This window comes from Chelonia mydas, chromosome 1 (genome assembly GCF_015237465.2).
Source record: "Chelonia mydas isolate rCheMyd1 chromosome 1, rCheMyd1.pri.v2, whole genome shotgun sequence".
Lineage (NCBI taxonomy): Eukaryota > Metazoa > Chordata > Testudines > Cheloniidae > Chelonia > Chelonia mydas.
Genome location: NC_057849.1, coordinates 226,963,292 through 226,982,404, shown reverse-complemented (window position 1 = coordinate 226,982,404; position 19,113 = coordinate 226,963,292). Strand labels below are relative to the sequence as shown.

The 19,113-nt window shown below is 42.4% G+C and overlaps 1 protein-coding gene across 9 annotated transcripts in view; it reads right to left on the bottom strand.

Annotated features, from left to right (window-relative positions):
- SCUBE1 (signal peptide, CUB domain and EGF like domain containing 1) overlaps nucleotides 1-19,113 on the bottom strand; it is a 304,131-nt gene that overhangs the window by 244,805 nt on the left and 40,213 nt on the right. For all 9 annotated transcript variants that reach the window (XR_006287903.1, XM_043538048.1, XM_007061754.4 and 6 more), the window contains exon 3: nucleotides 10,335-10,463. Coding sequence is in view for 8 of the 9 variants with exons in the window: in XM_043538048.1 (XP_043393983.1) it covers nucleotides 10,335-10,463 (129 nt within the window). In the remaining variant the exon portion in view is untranslated. The remainder of the gene's footprint in view (nucleotides 1-10,334; nucleotides 10,464-19,113) is intronic.

Genomic DNA, 19,113 nt, shown 5'->3' with positions numbered 1-19,113 from the left:
TGGTTTGTTTCTGATATTTACATGGCAAGAATTTGTAAACTTGTTAAAATAAACAGTTTAAAAAAATCAAATGATCCTTGACAGCAAAGGGAGGGGCACTGAAGTGCTGAATGTGAGAAGTGCTGAACTGCCATTTTAAAGTTTTATATATATTATCCAATTGAAATTGCAGATTATCATCATCTGGGTTGGAATCAGGCCAGCACATTGGGGCTAGCATTCCAACTTTTAGGAAATGGGCCATTAGCTCCTAAAAGAGCACAAGAAGTTAGGTTCTTGGTTTTATGTCCTGCCCTGAAATGCATTTACACAGAGAGAAAGACACACATGACTTTTTTTGCTGGCCTGTTTCCAACCCAGGTAATAACATTCTGCAATGTCAATTCACTTCCTGTCCCAAAGTGTTGTGCAGTATGACTGTGTATTGTTAAAGATGGCTGCAGTGCAATAGGGGTGGAAGTAACCCCTGTAAAACCACTAACCCTTATTCATGTCCAAAGGTTGCTATGAGATTTAATTAAAGTTTACAAAACATTCAAATGAAAGATGCTTTAGGAGTACTATTTTTAACAACAACAACAGGGTCATCAAGTTCACATTGTTTACACATCAAGTTCACACTTAGGTTCAAATCCTCAAAGGTGATCAAAGGATATCCTGTGTGGAGATCAGGAGGTCACTTAATCTTTGTGTGCCTCAGTTCCCTATATATTAAAATGTAGAAAATAATACTTCCTTTCTTCACAGGGATATCATGAGTATAAATCCATTAAGTGTTTGTGAAGTGCTTGGATAGTATAGCAAGATTATAACTAAAATAAATGTATAAATTAACATATTAAAATAAAAATTATTGTCTATATTATCTTGTGTCTTGTTTGGTGGTGGTGAACAACTGTATGACACCTATTTAAGAAGGCTTATTGCCTAGAGACGTTATAAAGAAAATACTACTCCGTGAAATATAAACTAATCTTAACATGTTAAGGTGAATGCAATCTGGAAAACAGGAAGTGTTTTTGTAATAAAGCAACACTAACTCCTAATAAAAAGGGAATGTTACAGATGATCGCTGGGGGTGGGGGCAGAGAGCTATGAATATGTTTATTGAGCTATGCAAAGGGCAAAATTAATTCCTGATACAATTCTGTTTTTACACCAGGAATAAATTTGACTCATGATAATTTCCCCAAATGTGGATTCAGTTTAGTTAGTACAAATCAACGACAGTAATTTCAATTTTTTTTTTTTTGGGGGGGGGGGGAACAGACTGTTAATGATATGTTCATAATTCTGCCTCCAGGAGAAGAACATGCAATTTGGAGGTTTTTAAATGCAACAATCAATCCAAATAATGTTTTCTTCCTCCATGTATAACCTATACACATTGTTTTCTTTCCTTATTTTTTCATATTCAGATTAGCGATTGGGAAATAGAAGACTTGGTACAGAGAAACATCAGCTTATCTGTGAGCCACTCTGGCCAAGAAATCTTGCAAAACAGGGCTCTCTCAGCTTCCAGTTTCAAATAGACAAGGCATTCTCCTCCATTTTCTATTCTGAAAGCTTTGGTGAATAGCTTTGGAATGGTTAGCTGTGGGTAGCAATAAGAATTGCCCTTACCAAAGTTTTTAGTCATTTTCCTGGCTCAATCTCAGGTTTATACCCCATTCTTATCCTCCTTGAACTCTGCTGCTTTTAACAATGTTCATCACACCTTCCTGCTTGGCTATTGTAACAGTCCTCCTCCTGGTGCTTCTCCTCTCTCTGATCATTCCTAGTGCATCTGAATAGGTAGGCCCTCCTCCTCCACTCTCCATGGTGGTCCCTTTGACCCCCTCCTCTCACTTTACTCCCTTTCTTTAGGTACACACATCCATTCACACAATTTCAACCATCATCTTTCTGATGGCGATTGTCAAATCTGCCTTTTTACTCCTGACTCCTCTTCCTCCATCCAGTCCTGCATCTCAGCCTGAGATCTCCTCCCGTGTATCTTGTTGTCAGTTTAACATGGCCAAAACTGAACACCTGAACTTTTCTCTAAAATAGTCTCAGCTTACTGTATTCTCTACAGCACCTTTTTTCTCACTGAAGCCCAAAGCATAGAAGTCATCTCTGACTCCACAGAAAAAACCAGAATCCATGTTTAGTGAAGACGAAACATAGAGCTGAGTATCATCCATACAGTGGTGGCAATGCTTCAACCCAGTACCTCTCACAGTCTCTCCCAGCAGCCTCAAATTCATGTGGAGCAGGATACATGACCAGACTAAGTAAGCAGTGCCCTCAGGGCCGGCCCACAACATTTTGGCACCTGAGGCGGGGAGCTCAAATGACGCCCCCTTACCCCCTCGCTTGGGCCAAAACTTTGAAAGGTCTCAGTTCTGCCTTCTTCCTGTTCTACTCCTCTCACGGTACTGCTCTGCTACCTAGCCCAATAAAGGAGAACTAACAACTTAAATGCCTTGTTCAAAAATTTTAAGTAACACTTAACTTTCAAATGCCTGAACAGCAAATGTAACTTTTCTTGTCTGCGTAGTAAACACTGGCATTTTTATCTGTTTGAATAATCAAAGTGGTGCTTTCCGTGCCCTCTTGGTTGCAAAGATTTGAACTGCTTCCTGAAGGTCCACAGTCTGGGCCAGCTCATGCTCTATTGAGATGGTTGCAAGGCTGACCAGCCTCTCCTGTGTCATTGTGGAGCGTAGATGTGTTTTTATTAACTTCAGCTTGGAGAAGCTGCATTCTCCATTGGCAACTGTTACAGGAAGTGTTAGAAGTATGTGCAGAGCAACAAAAGCATTTGGAAAGAGGGTGGTCATCTTATTTGTGCACATATATTCCAGAACAGCCTTTGGAGTTGATCCTGCTGAAATGTATCTTGAAACGGCTTTCAGTTCATCACTTAAATCACTCGCATCAATATCACGCATGTCATCATGTGTCAACACTGTCTCTAGAGCCCTGCATTGCTGGTGTAGGTCTTCTTCAGGTACAGTGAGGAGTTTTGGAATATCATACAACATCCCAAATATACTGCTGTGTTCCTTGAGCTACATGAAACGTTCTTCAACTGACTGTATTGCACAATCTAGCACCTGGTTAAAGAATTCAACTTTAAATTGTTGTTTGGGGTCTCTTATGGGATTATCCTGTGCCTCGTAATCAAAATGTCTTCTTCGGTGTCTTCTTCTTGTATTCTTGAATGGGTGGGAAAACAGCTTCAGTGTGAAGTTCCTCTGCCAACTTCTGTGCACTCTTCAGAACTTTTCAGAACTTTTTGCCAGTAAAGAGACTCTGATGCAATCTTCTCTTGATGCTGATCATCTATGGTGGCCTTTAACCTTAGTCTCATCTCAAGCTCTTTCCACCTATGGAATGCTCTCTGCTGATTTGCTGCCTTCCAATGGCATGCTAGATTTCTAGCCAGATTTTTCCAGTCCTTTGTTCCTGTAGAACCCAATGTGGCTGGAACATTAGACTGGAAGAGTTTGCAACAAAAACAGTATGCAGCATTGTAGATTTTTGAGTACATAAGCCATGGCCTCTCCACTTTGTCACCATTGGGGATTTCACACCAATCATGTGTTGGATGGAAACTTCTATTTTCATTGTTTTGGGGGAACATGAAGTTTTTCACTTGCTGTGGCACATGGAAGTACAAGGAAGTCCCTCAGGCTACTGCTCAAGTGGGTCCACAGTCCTGGATCATCTAGACTTAAGGAACTAAACTCAGCAGCAGCTGTTTCTTGCGCCTCCACCACACTCTTCTCTGATCTACACTTTTCTTCAGGAATGTGTATGGTTACATCCATTTGAGATGGAGATATGGATGCTGCAGTAGCTGCCAGGTCACCTGCACTCTAACTGGAAGATCAGGCATCTCCTCACCACTCACATCCTCACTGGGGCCAGAAGGCTCACCGTGAACATTTGTGCCTATGTATCTCAGGAGAGCTCCTTCCTGCTTAGATAGAAAAGCTTCCTTTGTTTTCTTTCTTTTTCTGAATGCTGCCCCAGAGGGGCGTTTTCTTCTTTCACTCATGACTGCTGTTCTGAGCCAGCTATAGTGGCTCTCAACACTCAATTTAAGGGGACAAATAAGCAGGCTGGTAGCAGGCCCTGAGTGAGAGAAGATATCAGCGTCTTAAGGGCCTAACTGGCTACTACTACTTCAGTTGTCTGCCTGTTCTCCTTCAGTGGGTTCAGGGAAGCAGCAGCAAACAGGAAGCTCCCTGAGAAGCTGGTGTTAATCAGTCCAGGCTCCTGGGGGTGCTAGAGAGGTACATAAGAGGCTCCTCCTCCTCTCTCTCCCTGCAGCTCCTGCTGCTTTCTGTTATTCCCTCTCACCTTTTCTCCTGCCTGCCTGTTATGTCTCTTGTGCCCTCCTTCCTCCAGCACAGCACTCCACCATCTCTGTGCATCTAGCACAGAGAGAATACATATGCACCAGCAGCAGACACAATTTTCTATACTCTGGGTCCTAGTGGCACCCCCCGCCCCCAGTCTGGCACCTGAGGCGGCCGCCTCAGTTCGCCTCATGGTAAGGCCAGCCCTGAGTGGCCTAAGGTTGAGGGTCCCTGAGGAGACAGGGAAATTGCTTATCATCACTATCCGGAATTTCTCAGATGCAAGATCTGGACCTCAATAGTACCGCCTCATCCAGCCCCAGCAGGGCACTGTGAGTGAGTCAACAAACCTCTTTGTCAGTGCTACGAAAGATTGGTATGAGATATAAAATCAGCACAGACATCCTCCCAGAAGACCATTACTAGGAGCAGACCATACTTTCTTCCTCCCATTCATACAACATTCCAGTGAGGTAGGTGGATAAATATTATTAACCCAATTTTATAGATTGGAAACCACAGAGCAAAACAGTGACAGAGCCGGGATTAGACTGAAAAGCAAGAAACTCTCTCTCTCTTCCCTGCTAGATTCAAGTCATTCTCGATTTATCATCCTGGATGCTACTCAGAACTCACAGACATTATGATAGAAAGTAACAACAAATTCTAAAGTCTCTACAACAGCAGCAGCATAGAAATACAAACCTTCCCACACCCATGTTGCACCTTAGTCTGAAATGGAAGAAGCCTTACAGCACCAGTGCTTTAGCCACCTTCCCCCATGCTTAAATCATTGAAATCATGGCAAGAGCTCATGCAAAGATAGAGGTATCTAGGCACCAGTCTGATGGTATATAACTGTTTTATCCACAGAGCTACCAGCAGAGTGATCCATCAGACAATACAATTCCCCAAAGAAATCAGCAAATCTTCTAATCAAAATATATCAATAAATTAAGTGCTAAATTCTACCCATACAGGCCCATCATCTTTCAGAATATGATTCTAGGGACCTAATTTAGCAAAGCATTTAAGTTCACACTTAAGTCTATCCCTTCAGCAAAACAATTAATCTGGTGCTTAACTGTAAGTCCCACTGCTGATAATGGGCATTAAGAACATCTCTAGTTGCTTTGCTGAACTGGGCCTGAGATCATATTCTGAATAAATCGTTTTTAAGGGATAAATCCCACCCATTGAAGCTCATGCTGACATCTCCTATCGATGTTACTGGAGCACTCTGCATATTAAAAAACAGAATTTAATCTTAAAATGTATATCTACTATGGATGATTTATATCTATTGTGGCTATTAGGCATCAGTCAAAAGGATGATCAATTATTTCAGGGCCTCGGCTAGAGGAAAAAGAATAACAAAGTGACAGTATGGTTAAAACTATGAAGGACACGAAATAAAATTAATTTATCAATAAATCGATGGGGGAAAATAAAACTGAAAATAACATCTGGAGAAGTGAGCTAATTGCTTTTAAGAAAAAAGAGCAGTACTTCATATATGGAAGCAGAAAGCATATTTCATTACTGGTTTCAAATGAAGAATCAAGAAATCTTATTGCAAGAGCCTAAACATTAGCCTTGTATCCACTGAACAGAATTTAGAATAATAATATTCAAAAAGAACTACTGCTACTTCAAGTGATTTCAATACTAAAAGCAGTTATTTTTAGCAAGACAAGGATCTCATCATAGTTTGAATTCCCCATGGTGTCATTTCACATTATATTTGAGAAATTCCTCAATAAAAGTGTCAAATAGAGAGTGAGTTGAACTCCCCAGAGGACAGATTTGGATATTTTCCAGTACAAATTTGTAGCCAAGAAATCTCATCCAAAAAAAAAAAAAAGTTCACTTCATTAGAAAGAAAGAGAAAATGTTTAAATACGAACACAGGAGAAAACACTTAACCCATCAACTCATCTTGTCTAATTAATTGAGAAAACTCCATCTTTGGCTGCATCTGAAGAAGATTGTGATCATTTTTCTACACTGACTATACTGCAAAGACATGCAGTGGAGGCTTAGAAAGGAATGTGAACCTTGACAAGTAGGGATGGTTCAAAATTTTGCATGAAGCAAGAGATGTGCGGGTTATGATATAACTTTCTTCTCAACTGTGACTGGATTATATCCTCTGGTCACTGGTATTCTAGAGAAGTCAAGTGTAATCCCAAGAGTTCTACACAGTCACATGTGTAGCTTACAGCATCACTGTCGATAAGTCTCATTAAAAATTTAAGAGCAAATGAACTACAACAGGGTGACCTCTGCCTTGTATCCAAGCATATAACTTCTAGTGATGTCAGTGAAACTCTTATGGAAGGGTCCCACTGAATTAAATACAGAAAGAAGAGGCCATGTTTAAACCAACCTATGGAATTTTATAGTAGCAATATCACTCTATTAAATTCTATAGGATGGTTTATGAATTCTATAGAACGGAAATCATTGCATGTTGAATTCTATAGGATTTAGAATCCTGTTTAGTTTCTATAGAGCCTTATTTATTTCATCCTGATCAAGCACTATATGGCTTTTCCAGAAGCGACATGGAGATATGTATAAAAGACATGATATAGTCCCAGACTGGCTATCCTTTGGCTTTGAGATTTGCTGGAAATATCACTTGTACATAAAGCTGAAAAAATATCAGCAAAACAGTTCATTCACTGGTGAGAAACTATTTTGTACAATTTTAATGAAACATTACTGGTTTTTCCTGTTATCCACAAAAACAAGAGGTGGTTTTTGAAAGGAAGGGATGTATGTGTGGAGGAAAAGGGACACACACAACTCTTATTTATTCCAGGGTTGAATTTCTCCATTAGAAAAGAAAGGAAAAATCTCTTTTCTTTGGCAGCAAATAGCCAAAGTTAGCCCAGGCCAAAATTTCCAAAAAGTGATGGAAATCTCAGTTTCACTTGTGCAAATGCAAATGAGTTTGTTGTAGCTCAGTTTGTCTGGGATTTAAGTGCTCATAAACTCAGCTACTAATATTAAGACAGCCAACAATGTCACTCAATAGTTAAAGGCATGCACACTCATCTCAGCTTACGGGAAGTTATGCATAACCTACCCTGTATATAAAAAGACAAGAACGTTCCCCTTTTGATGACTGATGTCCAGTTTCTAAGGGACACAGGCACTTCCCAAAAAGTGTCATCCATGACATGTCATCCATAGGTTAAAGTATGATCCCACGGCATGGCAAGGGTCTTGCACTGCCACTGTCTGGACTGAAGACTTCCATCTCGAGGGCTCACTATTGGGCACATTTCAACGTCTGTAAATTCGTTTAAAATTTTAAAAGGTGGAAAGGGGAGACTGTTCCCCTAATTTCCTTTTCATTGTGAAAATATAGGATCAGTTATTTTATTGCCACACACCAGCAATCATCCACCAACCCCAATTTTTCAATATGCATTCCAAGGAACATATCCTCTCCTAGCTACGTGGCCCCAAAAGGATGACGACTTAATCTTAATCAAGTGTCCTAAATATCTATCCTGAGGAGCCCACATAGTATTATTCCCTCTCCTCCGTAGTTCACTGAATCTCCTCTGTGCAGTCAGCTTTGCAGAGGCTTTTGATTGGGATGAAAAGTACCAATTCACAAAATGGAGCATGATCAGGGGGACAGCAACTGAACATGACAAATCTGCAGGAGACTCTTGGTAAATCTTAGGTCAATACTTGAATAATATGTTGGGGAGGACCATGCCCTCTTATAGGAGGCGTGAAGCTACTCTAGGAAACTCCATGAGTTTCAGTACAGTATTCTATATTATTGTGGGTCATGCCCTCCAAAACATGTGGCTGACCTAAAGTCAACTGAGAAAACCACCAGAAATCTGAACATCTGCACAGCCAACAGAGTTCCGTTCTGTGCTCTGAAGACCCTCCAGATGGGGGTTTTGGCTCAGGCAAGGGAGAGCCATGATCACAGGGCAAGATAACAGTAACTGTATGGATTGATGGAGACCTTCAGATAAACCCCACAGATCAAATGAATGTGTGTTTATCAGTTCATGCCCCTTGTCTTCTGTTTGTTAGCACACCATGCCCAGCCCCCACCATCGAGAAGATCACTCCGAAATTGAGCTGAAAATAAAACTGGTCGAATACTGCAAAACAAACAAACCAAAAAAAAAAATCAATAATCACATACACATTTCCACACACGTTCATTTGAATGCCAGCTGATTATGCTATTTGAACATGGTTTGTGCCCTGTTTTATTAGATATTCATGAACATTAGTATGAATAGTTTTTTTAAATAAATGACTGTTCTTTATAGAAGAAATACCCATGTTCTCATATAATTATTAATTTGACCATCTCTATTTGAAACATATTAATCCAGGAGGGCATGATCTGGCCCAGAAAGCTTTAACCTAAATTTACTGACAGACTTTTAGAATACTGTGAGGAACGGAGGGAAAGTCTAGCGCTATATTTATACATTAGTCTGTTCAGAGCCTTTTAAATTTCTGTTTGTTTTTATGACAGACAAAATTTGGAAGCTCAAGTCAAAAAGCTGTTAATAGGCTGGATGTACAACCCATCTGAACAAATGTCATTCCAGTGTGAAAATGAACAATGTGGGAAATATAGAAGCTGCAATATGAAGGAACACCTACCCAAAAATTCTAGTTGTTCCACAGCCTCACTGAGTGCTGAGTGACACTACTGGACAATATTATTTGTTATTCATTACCTGATCTCCCAATTTTCACTATGTAAACAGAGTTTTCAGCTTTAACCAGCCTAAAATGTCAGCTGTACCAGTCAGTGCCTACTACCTACCATACGATTGTACACATACTACCCCATAATGATGTTTCGTCTGTGTCAAAACACTGGTCACTGGAATTTGTGCCTGGGATTTTTGAACAACTCAGTCTATTGCAGATTGTACGTGTATGTGCACATGTACTTGTACATGCACAACTGAATGGAAGGAGGAAGCATGGACGCTAGGATTCAGCACAAAGACCTATCATGAAGGTAGGGATGGGGGACTTACAGTAGGAGTTATAAATGTAGGTAATGGCACTAAATGTCATATGTACATGTCTTTAATTTACAGAATATAGGAATATACATCTTCATTCCCAAACCTGTTTGAAAATCAGAAATGGGCATGAACCAAAATCTTGGATCCAAACACCCCTGAACCTTGGGGTGTTTGAAATCTAGATGTGAACCTGCATACACACCTGGCAGCTTATGCCAGTCTCCAATTTAAACACTGGTAACATAGTTATAATTGTAACATTGCACTGTTCTACACCCCAGGAATCCTGTACTCTCACCAGACTTGTAGCTTTGACAGTCAAGAACTGGATTAGTCCCTGGCCAAGTGTCTACCAGTAATAGTATTGCTTAATTATTATTAATTCTTCTAGTCCCCTAGGAGTTTCATTTTTTTTTTAAATCACATGAAAGGTCAGTCATGTGGTCCTGCTAATGTACACCACATACTGATACACTGCTACTGCATTGAAAACAACGAGCCAGACTTTAAAACATATGACAATGGGTTGCCTAGTGCTCGAACGGTAGGAGTTGGAGGCAACAGAGATGGAGAGTTCTCTAAAAAAAGGGAGGAAAATGAAGACAGGTAACTTTTCTGAAGAAAAAAATAACATTCAGCATAAGTGTGTGGCAGTGGCTTTTTGAATACATATTAGGGATGGACAAATTAGATTTGAATGGATTGAGGGCTAGGAGAAGCAAAGCTTGTCATTCTCAGGCTCAATGAACATATTAAGGGCTTACTCCAAAGCCCATTGGACTCAATGGAAAGATTCCAGTCTATTTCAGTGGGATTTGGATGAGGTCTTAACTGATAATATATGCCTGACTACAAAACTCAGAGAGAAAATATGGCTTGCTAACCACAACTTAACATGTAAAATGCACAAACTGAGTCACTCATCTTCCTCACAGTAATTACTTACCAAGACAGTTGTGACCGTCATGAGCCAACATGAACCCATCATAGCATGTACACCTGTAGTTGCCTGGAATGTTGATGCATTCATGGACACAACCCCCATTGTAGAAGTCATTTTCACACTCGTCAATGTCTAAAACACGGGAGAAAAGGCAATTTTCATTAAAAGATAACCAAGAATTCTGTTTAACATGGACTATGGGTGTCAGCATACAGAAATATTCTCCCTGCTAAATATGTAACATTGAATATACATATATGAATATTATATCATACATTTATGTTACATCTTTTACCCAACTGAGATCTCATAGTGCATTATGGAATGTATATGTAAGGGATTGGCTAGGACTGAATTTCAGCCATCTTGTGGGTACAGTGTAGCAGCCATTCTGTTTCATGAGAACACTTTTTAGGAGGGGCTTGAGGAATAACTATATTCCCTCAGAAACTGAACAGCACGGGGATGAATTTTGGTGGGAAAGCTGGAATTTGCCCAGCAAGGACACTTTGTGAATCATCCATATATATTACACTACCACACAGTACTATTTTATGGCATTGATTCAATATTAAGTGCCCTATCTACCAAAACTGGGGTTGAGATTCCATGTGAACTGAACCGCCGTTTTGAAGTGCTCTGTTATTTTGAATTTATAGTAAGAAGGGGGGATGGTCCTGGGGTCAAAACACTGTACTGGGACTCAGGGGATGTGGGGTCCATTCCTGGTTCTGCCACAGACTTCCTGCATGACCTTGGGCAAGTCATTTAATCCCTGTGCTTCAGTTCCCCTTCTCTAAATTGGGTATAATAGTACTTCCTTTCCCCCATCCTTTGTCTGTCTTGTATATTTTGAGTCTAAGGTATTTGGATAGGATCTTTCTGTTACTGTATGCATGCACGCTACTTAGGTCCGATTCTAGGTTTTATTTATTTGTATTACATTATTAATAAAGCTAATGTGGTTCCATAGACAGCTAAACTAGAAAAATTAACAGAGAGAACAGATCTTTTTTGCCTTCTTCTCTCAAGGAGTTCAAGTGACACTATTCAGTTCTACCAACAGGTTAGAGGACTATTTCACTTCCATGTACAAGAAGAACTATATAAAATTAGTACTGGAGCCATAAATTCTACCCATTTTGAAGATAGGGAGTGTCTTTTTCAGGGACTCACTGTTATTCAATGGAATTCACCATGCTGGAGGATAGAAATTTATATCTCCAGAACTGTAGGTAAAACACCAAGGGAGAAAGACCGGTGAATTTAAATCATTTTCTGAAAACTTGAACAAAGGCAGCAAAGTATAGAGATCAGGCTCATTTTGGTCTCTGACTGTGCTTTGAGAAATGCCAACAGATCAGTAATGAGAATCATCATCATTATAACCACTCCATCCTGTGTCCCCAAATAGCTGGTTGATGCACTTGGAATAAACAGTGCCCAGGAAGTTTATTCATAAACAAAAGTCCTAAGCAACTGCAGTGCCCAAGTAGGGTATTAAATGTGATTAGGTAGAGCAATGATTCTTTAGTGAGTGGAATATACCAGGAACTCGAACTAGGAGCATGGTCAGTTATATGAAACCTGTATATTTTTCATTGTATCTGCTGTAGTAGTCAAAGTGCTCCCTGTATACAGCGTACTTTACCTTCTCTTAGCTCAAGTCTTATTCCACCTATAAGGCCAATATGTGGCTTTTTTCTGTGATAACTATACAGTTAGTTCAATCTGTTGATTCTGGAATTTCAGCCATCCTTAGCTTGTCAGGCTTTGATAACATTGTGACCCCTTTCCAGATGAACCCAACAACACAAAGCAAAACAAGTGAAACAGAGATATGTTTTAATCCAGTGGTTCTCAACCTTTCCAGACTACTGTACCCCTTTCAGGAGTCTGATTTGTCTTGCATACGCCAAGTTTCACCTCACTTAAAAAATACTTGCTTACAAAATCAGACATAAAAATACAAAAGTGTCACAGCACACTATTACTGAAAAATTGCTTACATTCTCATTTTTACAATATATTCCAATTGATTTATTTTATACTTATATGGTACTTACATTTCAGTGTGATACTTGAGCCTGTTTTTCACTTGTGAGCCTTATCTGAAGCCCAAGCCCCACTGCCCAAGGCTGAAGATTGTAACTTAGCTTCGTCGGGTCCCTTGTGGCGTGAGGTCCTCGGCAATTGCCCTGTTTGCCACCCCCGAATGCCGACTCTGCAATTGTGAACCCCCTAAACCTGTCCCACAACCTTCCTGGGGGGTCGCAATCCCCAGGTTGAGAAACACTGATATAGATGAGTTGAGTATCCCCTGGAAGACCTCTGTATATCCCGAGGGGTAGGCATACAACTTCAATCCATCCATAAATTGTTGAGCTAGATGCAGGAATTACTGGATGACCTACATAGCCTCTTTTATACAGGAGATCAGACTAAATGATCATAACAGACCTTCTGGGCTTAAAATCTATGGATCTAAGAATAAGCATTTTGCTTGTTTTATGTCAAGACAAAAAAAATCTCTCACTGGCACCTGAGGGAAGATTTGAGGGGTTGCACACACACACAAAAAACTGATCTAAGCTATCTCAAGAAGCCTGAGAACTCAGGCAAACTTTTCAACAAAATTTGCACTTTGAATGAACCACGCAAGTTTTGGGTGGAATTGGCTTTCTTAACAAAAAGATTTGTGCAGCCCAGTTTTTAATTCCTATATGCCTCCTATGAGAGAGGCATTGATAGGTTTTGTGTTGCAAGTAAAATGCTAGCCACATTAGAGAGCAAAAGCGGTAACACTGCTTCAATGCAAAGACATCGTTATCATATTAAGGGCCGGTATTGCAGGTTTAGCGATAAGTATATTGCTAGCGACCACTGAGGTTGCATGGGAGATAACTGAACAAAAATGGCTGGCTGATGTGAATTTGTGGGCTCCTCTATTGGAATCTACATTACATTAGTTTCAGAGTGGTAGTCGTATTAGTCTGTATCAGCAAAAACAACGAGGAGTCCTTGTGGCACCTTGTTTATTCTGAAGTAACACCATTGATTTCAGTGGAATTATACCAGCATAACTGAGAGCAGAAGCTAGCCCATCATTTTCATATTGTAGCTATTACTCTCCAACCATTGACCTTACACGACACCACCTCAGGGGAGCACAAAGCTACTGAGCTCCAATGTCCGATTATCCAAAACCTACATGAGAACCTCTTTGGTCAAAGAAGTCAGGCTGGAAATCTCATTTGAATAGACTTGCTCGATTTCCACTGCTTCCTCATTTTGGCCAGAGTGGAAATACCAGGAGAAAAACAGCTTTTCTTTTTGTTTGTCCAGTCCCAGCCCTGGTTAAAGCCATGAAGCACAGAGACACACAAAAATGGAAACAAAACCAAAGGCAAAACCCCCCAAGTGGTGGGAAATGTCCTGAATCTCAATGAACTCACTTAGGACTACATTGTCATTGCACTGGACTTCATTCTAGCTAGCTAGCCAGGTATAGGCAAGTGGCTTTCCCACCATGCTTTTTACACAGTTCACACTCTGGAGCTGATCCAAATGCTCCCGCTTCCTCCTTCCCCCCACCCCCACTGGAATTTGCCTTTATCATTAACTTAAATAAGGGTTCAGGGAAGTTCTGTCCACAATGCTAACTTGCACTTGCTATAAGAATATACAATCCTAATACAGGAGAAACTATTCATGACGACATTCAAATTTGGAGTCTACTGATTTTTGGTATTGTCAAAACAGTAGTGAACTGAAATCAATATTTAGTAAAACCAAATTAAGAAACCAGATTAAAAAGATATCTGAAGTTGTAAAGCAAACTATGGGTATTTTAGGAGTTGTGACTTTATCCTAAAAGTACAGTAGCCCATTTTGTCCCTTATGTTGAAATACCACCTCTAAAATAATTTTGATATCCACATGCTTCAGTTCAAAAACTTGAAGTGTAACCTAGGTATTTGGGAAAGTTCCAGAATTCTGGACATCACTATATATATTGTGTTACTTTATCAAAATGGGCAAATATGAATTACTAACCTCTGATGAAATGGAAGCTATTCTTAAAATTTTTTGTGTTAGCAAGGTTGACTATAATTCAACTCAGAGGTGGAATCTGTAGCTTTGACTACGCTAGGCAAAATAGTTAGAAAGTTTCCCATTGTTGCTAAAACAAGTTCAGCTACACAGAGACTCAACTGTTGAGAGCCTGAACATAGACAAAAAACAGAGTAAATCCAGTTGATGCTGTCACCAGGTTTAACTTGACATGGTATTAAATATGGCACTATCCACAGGAGTCTAGTGTAACACTTTCAAAAGTACCTAAGGGTAAGTCTACACTGCAACATAAACCCAGGATCAGACTCAGGCTTGAGTCCAACCCCCCCCTTTCTGTCTATAGACAAATCTCTCAGACTTGTGCTTGGACCCAGGGACCTAGCACCCTGTGAGAGTGGGAGGTTCAAGCCTGAGTCAAGCCGGGACCCGGGGTTTAAGCCCTATTGCTTACAGTGTAGATGCAGCACCCCCACACTTAGGTCCTGGAAATTCATCAAAAGTATCCCACAACCCCATGGGCCAACTTCCTTTGTCCTCTCTATCCCAAGAATTGCCAAATGACTCCAGGGAAATGGAAGCAACCTCCCTTGTTGTAGTGCAGCAGCTCATTGAATCAGCAGTTAGCCTTTCCATTTTATTCTGACCGCTAAGCTGCAAACACACTTTTGGAGAACATGGTGTGTTTGCAATGGACACTGACCAGAAGTAGTCCTTTGCAAAGTGCGCTGCTTCATGGTCACAGGAGCACAGCCAGATTTTGTTTAATCTCTGCTGTGAGGCCAGAATTAAAACAGTGGATTTTAGTAAGAGTACCAGGAATGACCATGCATACCATTGAAGAGCCTTAACAGAGTTGGAAATTTACTGGACCCAGTGATCAGTTGAGGGAGTGGATTAAGTGGCTCAAGACCAAATACTGGAAAACCAGGGACCAGAACCACATCTTGGGCAACTCGCTGATATTGTGCCCATTTTATGAGGAGTTTGACTTGGTGCTGGGTACTGCCCCAAGCATGGAGTCAACAGCAGTGCACAATGACTTAGTCAGCTGGGATGGTGACCCATTTGCCCCAGAATTCAGCATGGGGACTGATGGGAACCAGCAGCAGGCACCAAGAGCAGCCACTGAAGTGGAGAGCTTTGCTGCAGAAGCAGCTGGAGGACATTCTGGGCCATACTTGGAGAAGCTTTTTGATGCCCTACCCCTGCACTGAGGAACAGCCTGCCGCGGAACTAGCAACAGAGATGGAAGGGACAGAAGCGCCCTGTAGCCTCGTAGGTTTCTGACTCCATTTTAATATTTCTGTGCTCCCGCACTAGGATATGTGAGACAATAACCCTCTGTGCCTTGTCCTGTTCCAGGCCATTCGAACTCCACTGACAGAAGCTCTTCCACAGCTCAACCACACTGTAGCAGAAGCCTGGGCCAATGTTCCTTCCCAAGCCATTCCAAGGGGAAGGGTTGCCATGGGGAACTTATGGTTGAAGTTCTGGAGAGGGCCAACAAGCTGGCCCAGTACCAAAGGCAGAGGGCTTATGAGTAGAGGAAAGGCATGGCGAGAGGCAAGCCTCAGGCTGGCTGCTTGAGGACAGGGATTCAGCAGGGGAACAGGCACTTGCTTCATAGTTCTTGGAACAGGAACAGCAGCTAAGGGCAGAGGACAGAGGGCAGCAGAAAACTGTGGGGACGGCTGCTACCACCAATGACTGCAAATGTACTAACTCCTGCTTCACCCACACAATGCCCTGAATACCCTCTGCGGTATCTTGTGATGCAGTTCAGAAACAGCTTGGACAACTCCATGGCTGGGTGGCCCATGCAATCAGGGCCTATAAGTGGCTGGGCAGGGCCACTGAACCCCATGCAGTCCTCCATTTTGACCTCCTCCACTGTGGATGCCTCCACCCCATCCCGCGGTGCCAAGTGCATAGCAAACAAGGAAGGAAGAGAAAAGAGTACAGGGGGTCAGGGGACATGAAACACTAGAGGGTTTCTGTCTTGTACATGGTTTCACTGTTTGCCCTCGTTCATGTGCTTTTCTAAGGGTTTGTTGTTACTGGTGTGTTGGTGTGGTACTGGCAGCTGGCCTGCCTGGCAATGGGTGAATATTGTACTTTTCTAATATGTGTTTATACATAAGGCTTTTTATTTTATCAAGAAAGTTTATTGCTATCACTGCACCACATCACACAATGTGTATATTTCACACAATAAAGGTAAACATGATCAGGGACAGCTGGTAATTAGTATGCAAACACCATTCCTCAATACAGTTAGCTACATTAATCCATACTTTCATCACTTCCTTATATCAATCCGTACTGTCACCCAAACACCCCTCTCTGCATTTGGTCAGGTCTTTCATAAATACATTGTATGGCAATCAACTCCCCCCTCAAGAAGTCAACCCCTCCTCCTCCTCCACAATCACATTCATAAAGGTACTATTCTCCCTCTTCCATTGGGTCATGCTAGTCCATTGTGTGGGAGCACAAAGCATCCCTGACTTCTGTTGCCCAGTTGCATCCAGCTCCAGCTGTGGTAGGTGCACTTTCTGACGAAGTGTACAAGTTCAGCAGTCCCTCATAGGTCCATTCAGGGGGAAATGGCTCACCTCTGGCTTCACAAAGATTGTGAAGAGCACAGCAAGCCCTAGTAATATGCACGGCATTGATGACACTGGAATCCAAATGGGTTTGTAGACCTCTCCAGTGCAGGGGTGCTGGAACAAGTTTTATAGCGGGGGTGCTGAGAGCCATTGAACCAGACTGTAAACCCTGTATATGATGGAAAACACTTCAAGCCAGGGGGTGCTGCAGCATCCCCTGCACCCGTAGTGCTAGTACTAATGCTCCAATGGGATTTCAATCTGCCAAATGCACATTCGGCAACCATTCTACACCTGCTGAGAGTGTAATTAAACCTTCCTTTGCCAGGGCCTCTCATATCAGGGTACCGTTTCATAAGCCAAGGCAAAAAGAGGAGTGCGAGGTCCCCCCAGAATAATGGAGAGGACAGTAACTCCATTCATGACAATGTCATTTGATGGGAATAGTATCTCAGCCTCTCTCTGAAAGTAGACTCCCACTCTGTGAAAAACTCTGGCATCAAGAACTTTTCCAGTACAGTCCATTCTGACATTCATAAATCTGCCTCTGTGGTCCCTGAGGGCCTGTATAACAATGGGGAAGTGCTCTTTGTGGTTTATGTACCCATTTGCTCATTGAGGACAGCAAACTATAGACATGAGTCCCATCAACAGCACCCCCATAGAAAGGAAACACCACTCTCTCAAAGCCAGCAATTACTTCAAGAATATCAGTTATGCTGGCCACTTTGGGGTAAACCACACACCTGATTGCCTTAGAAACCTCTGCCACCACTTTATCCACAGTCAACTTTCTAACCCCAAACTGCTTGTCAATGGACTTGTAGCAGTCTGGGGTGGTCAGCTTCCAGATGGTTATGGCAACCCGCTTCTGGACTGGCAAGGCTGCCTTCATATGTGCGTCTTTACATTGGAGGGTCGGGATAAGCCGCCCACCAAGCTCCTGAAATGTAGCTTTCTTCATGAGAAAGTTCTGGACCCCCTGCTGGTCACCTCAGGTCTGCAGGATGATGTGGTCCCACAAGTCTGTGCTTGTGGCCCTGCTCCAGAAGTACCAGTCTGTGTAGAGGGCATCAGTGGCTGCAATGACTGTCATGAGCAGCATCAGCTAGTTCAAGTTTGCTATGACTGTGTCCTCCTCCTCATGCTCCATCATTAGCTCTGTCAGGTGCCTTCAGTTGGTCAGAAAATTCTACTGAAATGTCCACCAGCATCTCACAGAAGGTCTGCCCGTTTCCTGGCACAGGAGTGAAAGTGCAAGGAAGAAAAGTTCTTCAAATGGCGCCTGCTCCATGTTGCTGGCAGCACACAGACCAAAATGATTGCTCGGGTGGCTGTGTTGGCAGCAGCGGCGTATTAACGCCTAGGCCGACAAGGCCTAGGCCTAGGGCGGCAAAATTGCAGGGGCGGCAAATTTATAATAGCAGCCAGAGCCTGCTTCCCCCGGCGCCAGTTCGCAGCCTCCACCCCTGCCCCGCCCCAACTCCACCCCTTCCCCACCCCCCTTTCCTGCTCCCTCCCTGCGCCTATTGGTCCCCTTCCCCAAATCCCCGCCCCGGCCCTGCTTCCTCTCCTGAGCAAGCCACATTCTCCCCTCTTCCCCCCTCCTTCGCGAACCTGTTTCGCGCACAAGCACTGGCAGGGAGCGGGGAGAAGCAGGACCCGGTGGTGCACTCAGGGGAGGAGGCGGAGGCGGAGCGGAGCTGAGCTGGGGCGGGGAGCTGCTGGTGGGGGTGGCAATTATTTCAGAGCCTAGGGGGCAGCAAAATCATTAATCCACCACTGGTTGGCAGGCTGTTCAAAATTCCTCTAGCATGCAGGGTGAACACTCAAGTTTTCCTACACTGCATCATGATCAAAGGGCTAGAGTGGCAATATTTCTGGAGAATGCCAGGAAGTCTGGCATATGGTTGGTTGGATTCAAGTCTGTGTACCGCAGTGTGGACGTCAGAGCAATGGGTCTGAACCCAGGTTAGAAAATTCTTAACCTGTGATTGACAATCAGCGTAGATGTTCAAGCTCTGGGTTCTTTAACGCAGGGTCCGCTGACTAGAGGCCCACTAACTCTGGGCTTACACTGCAGTGAAGACATACCC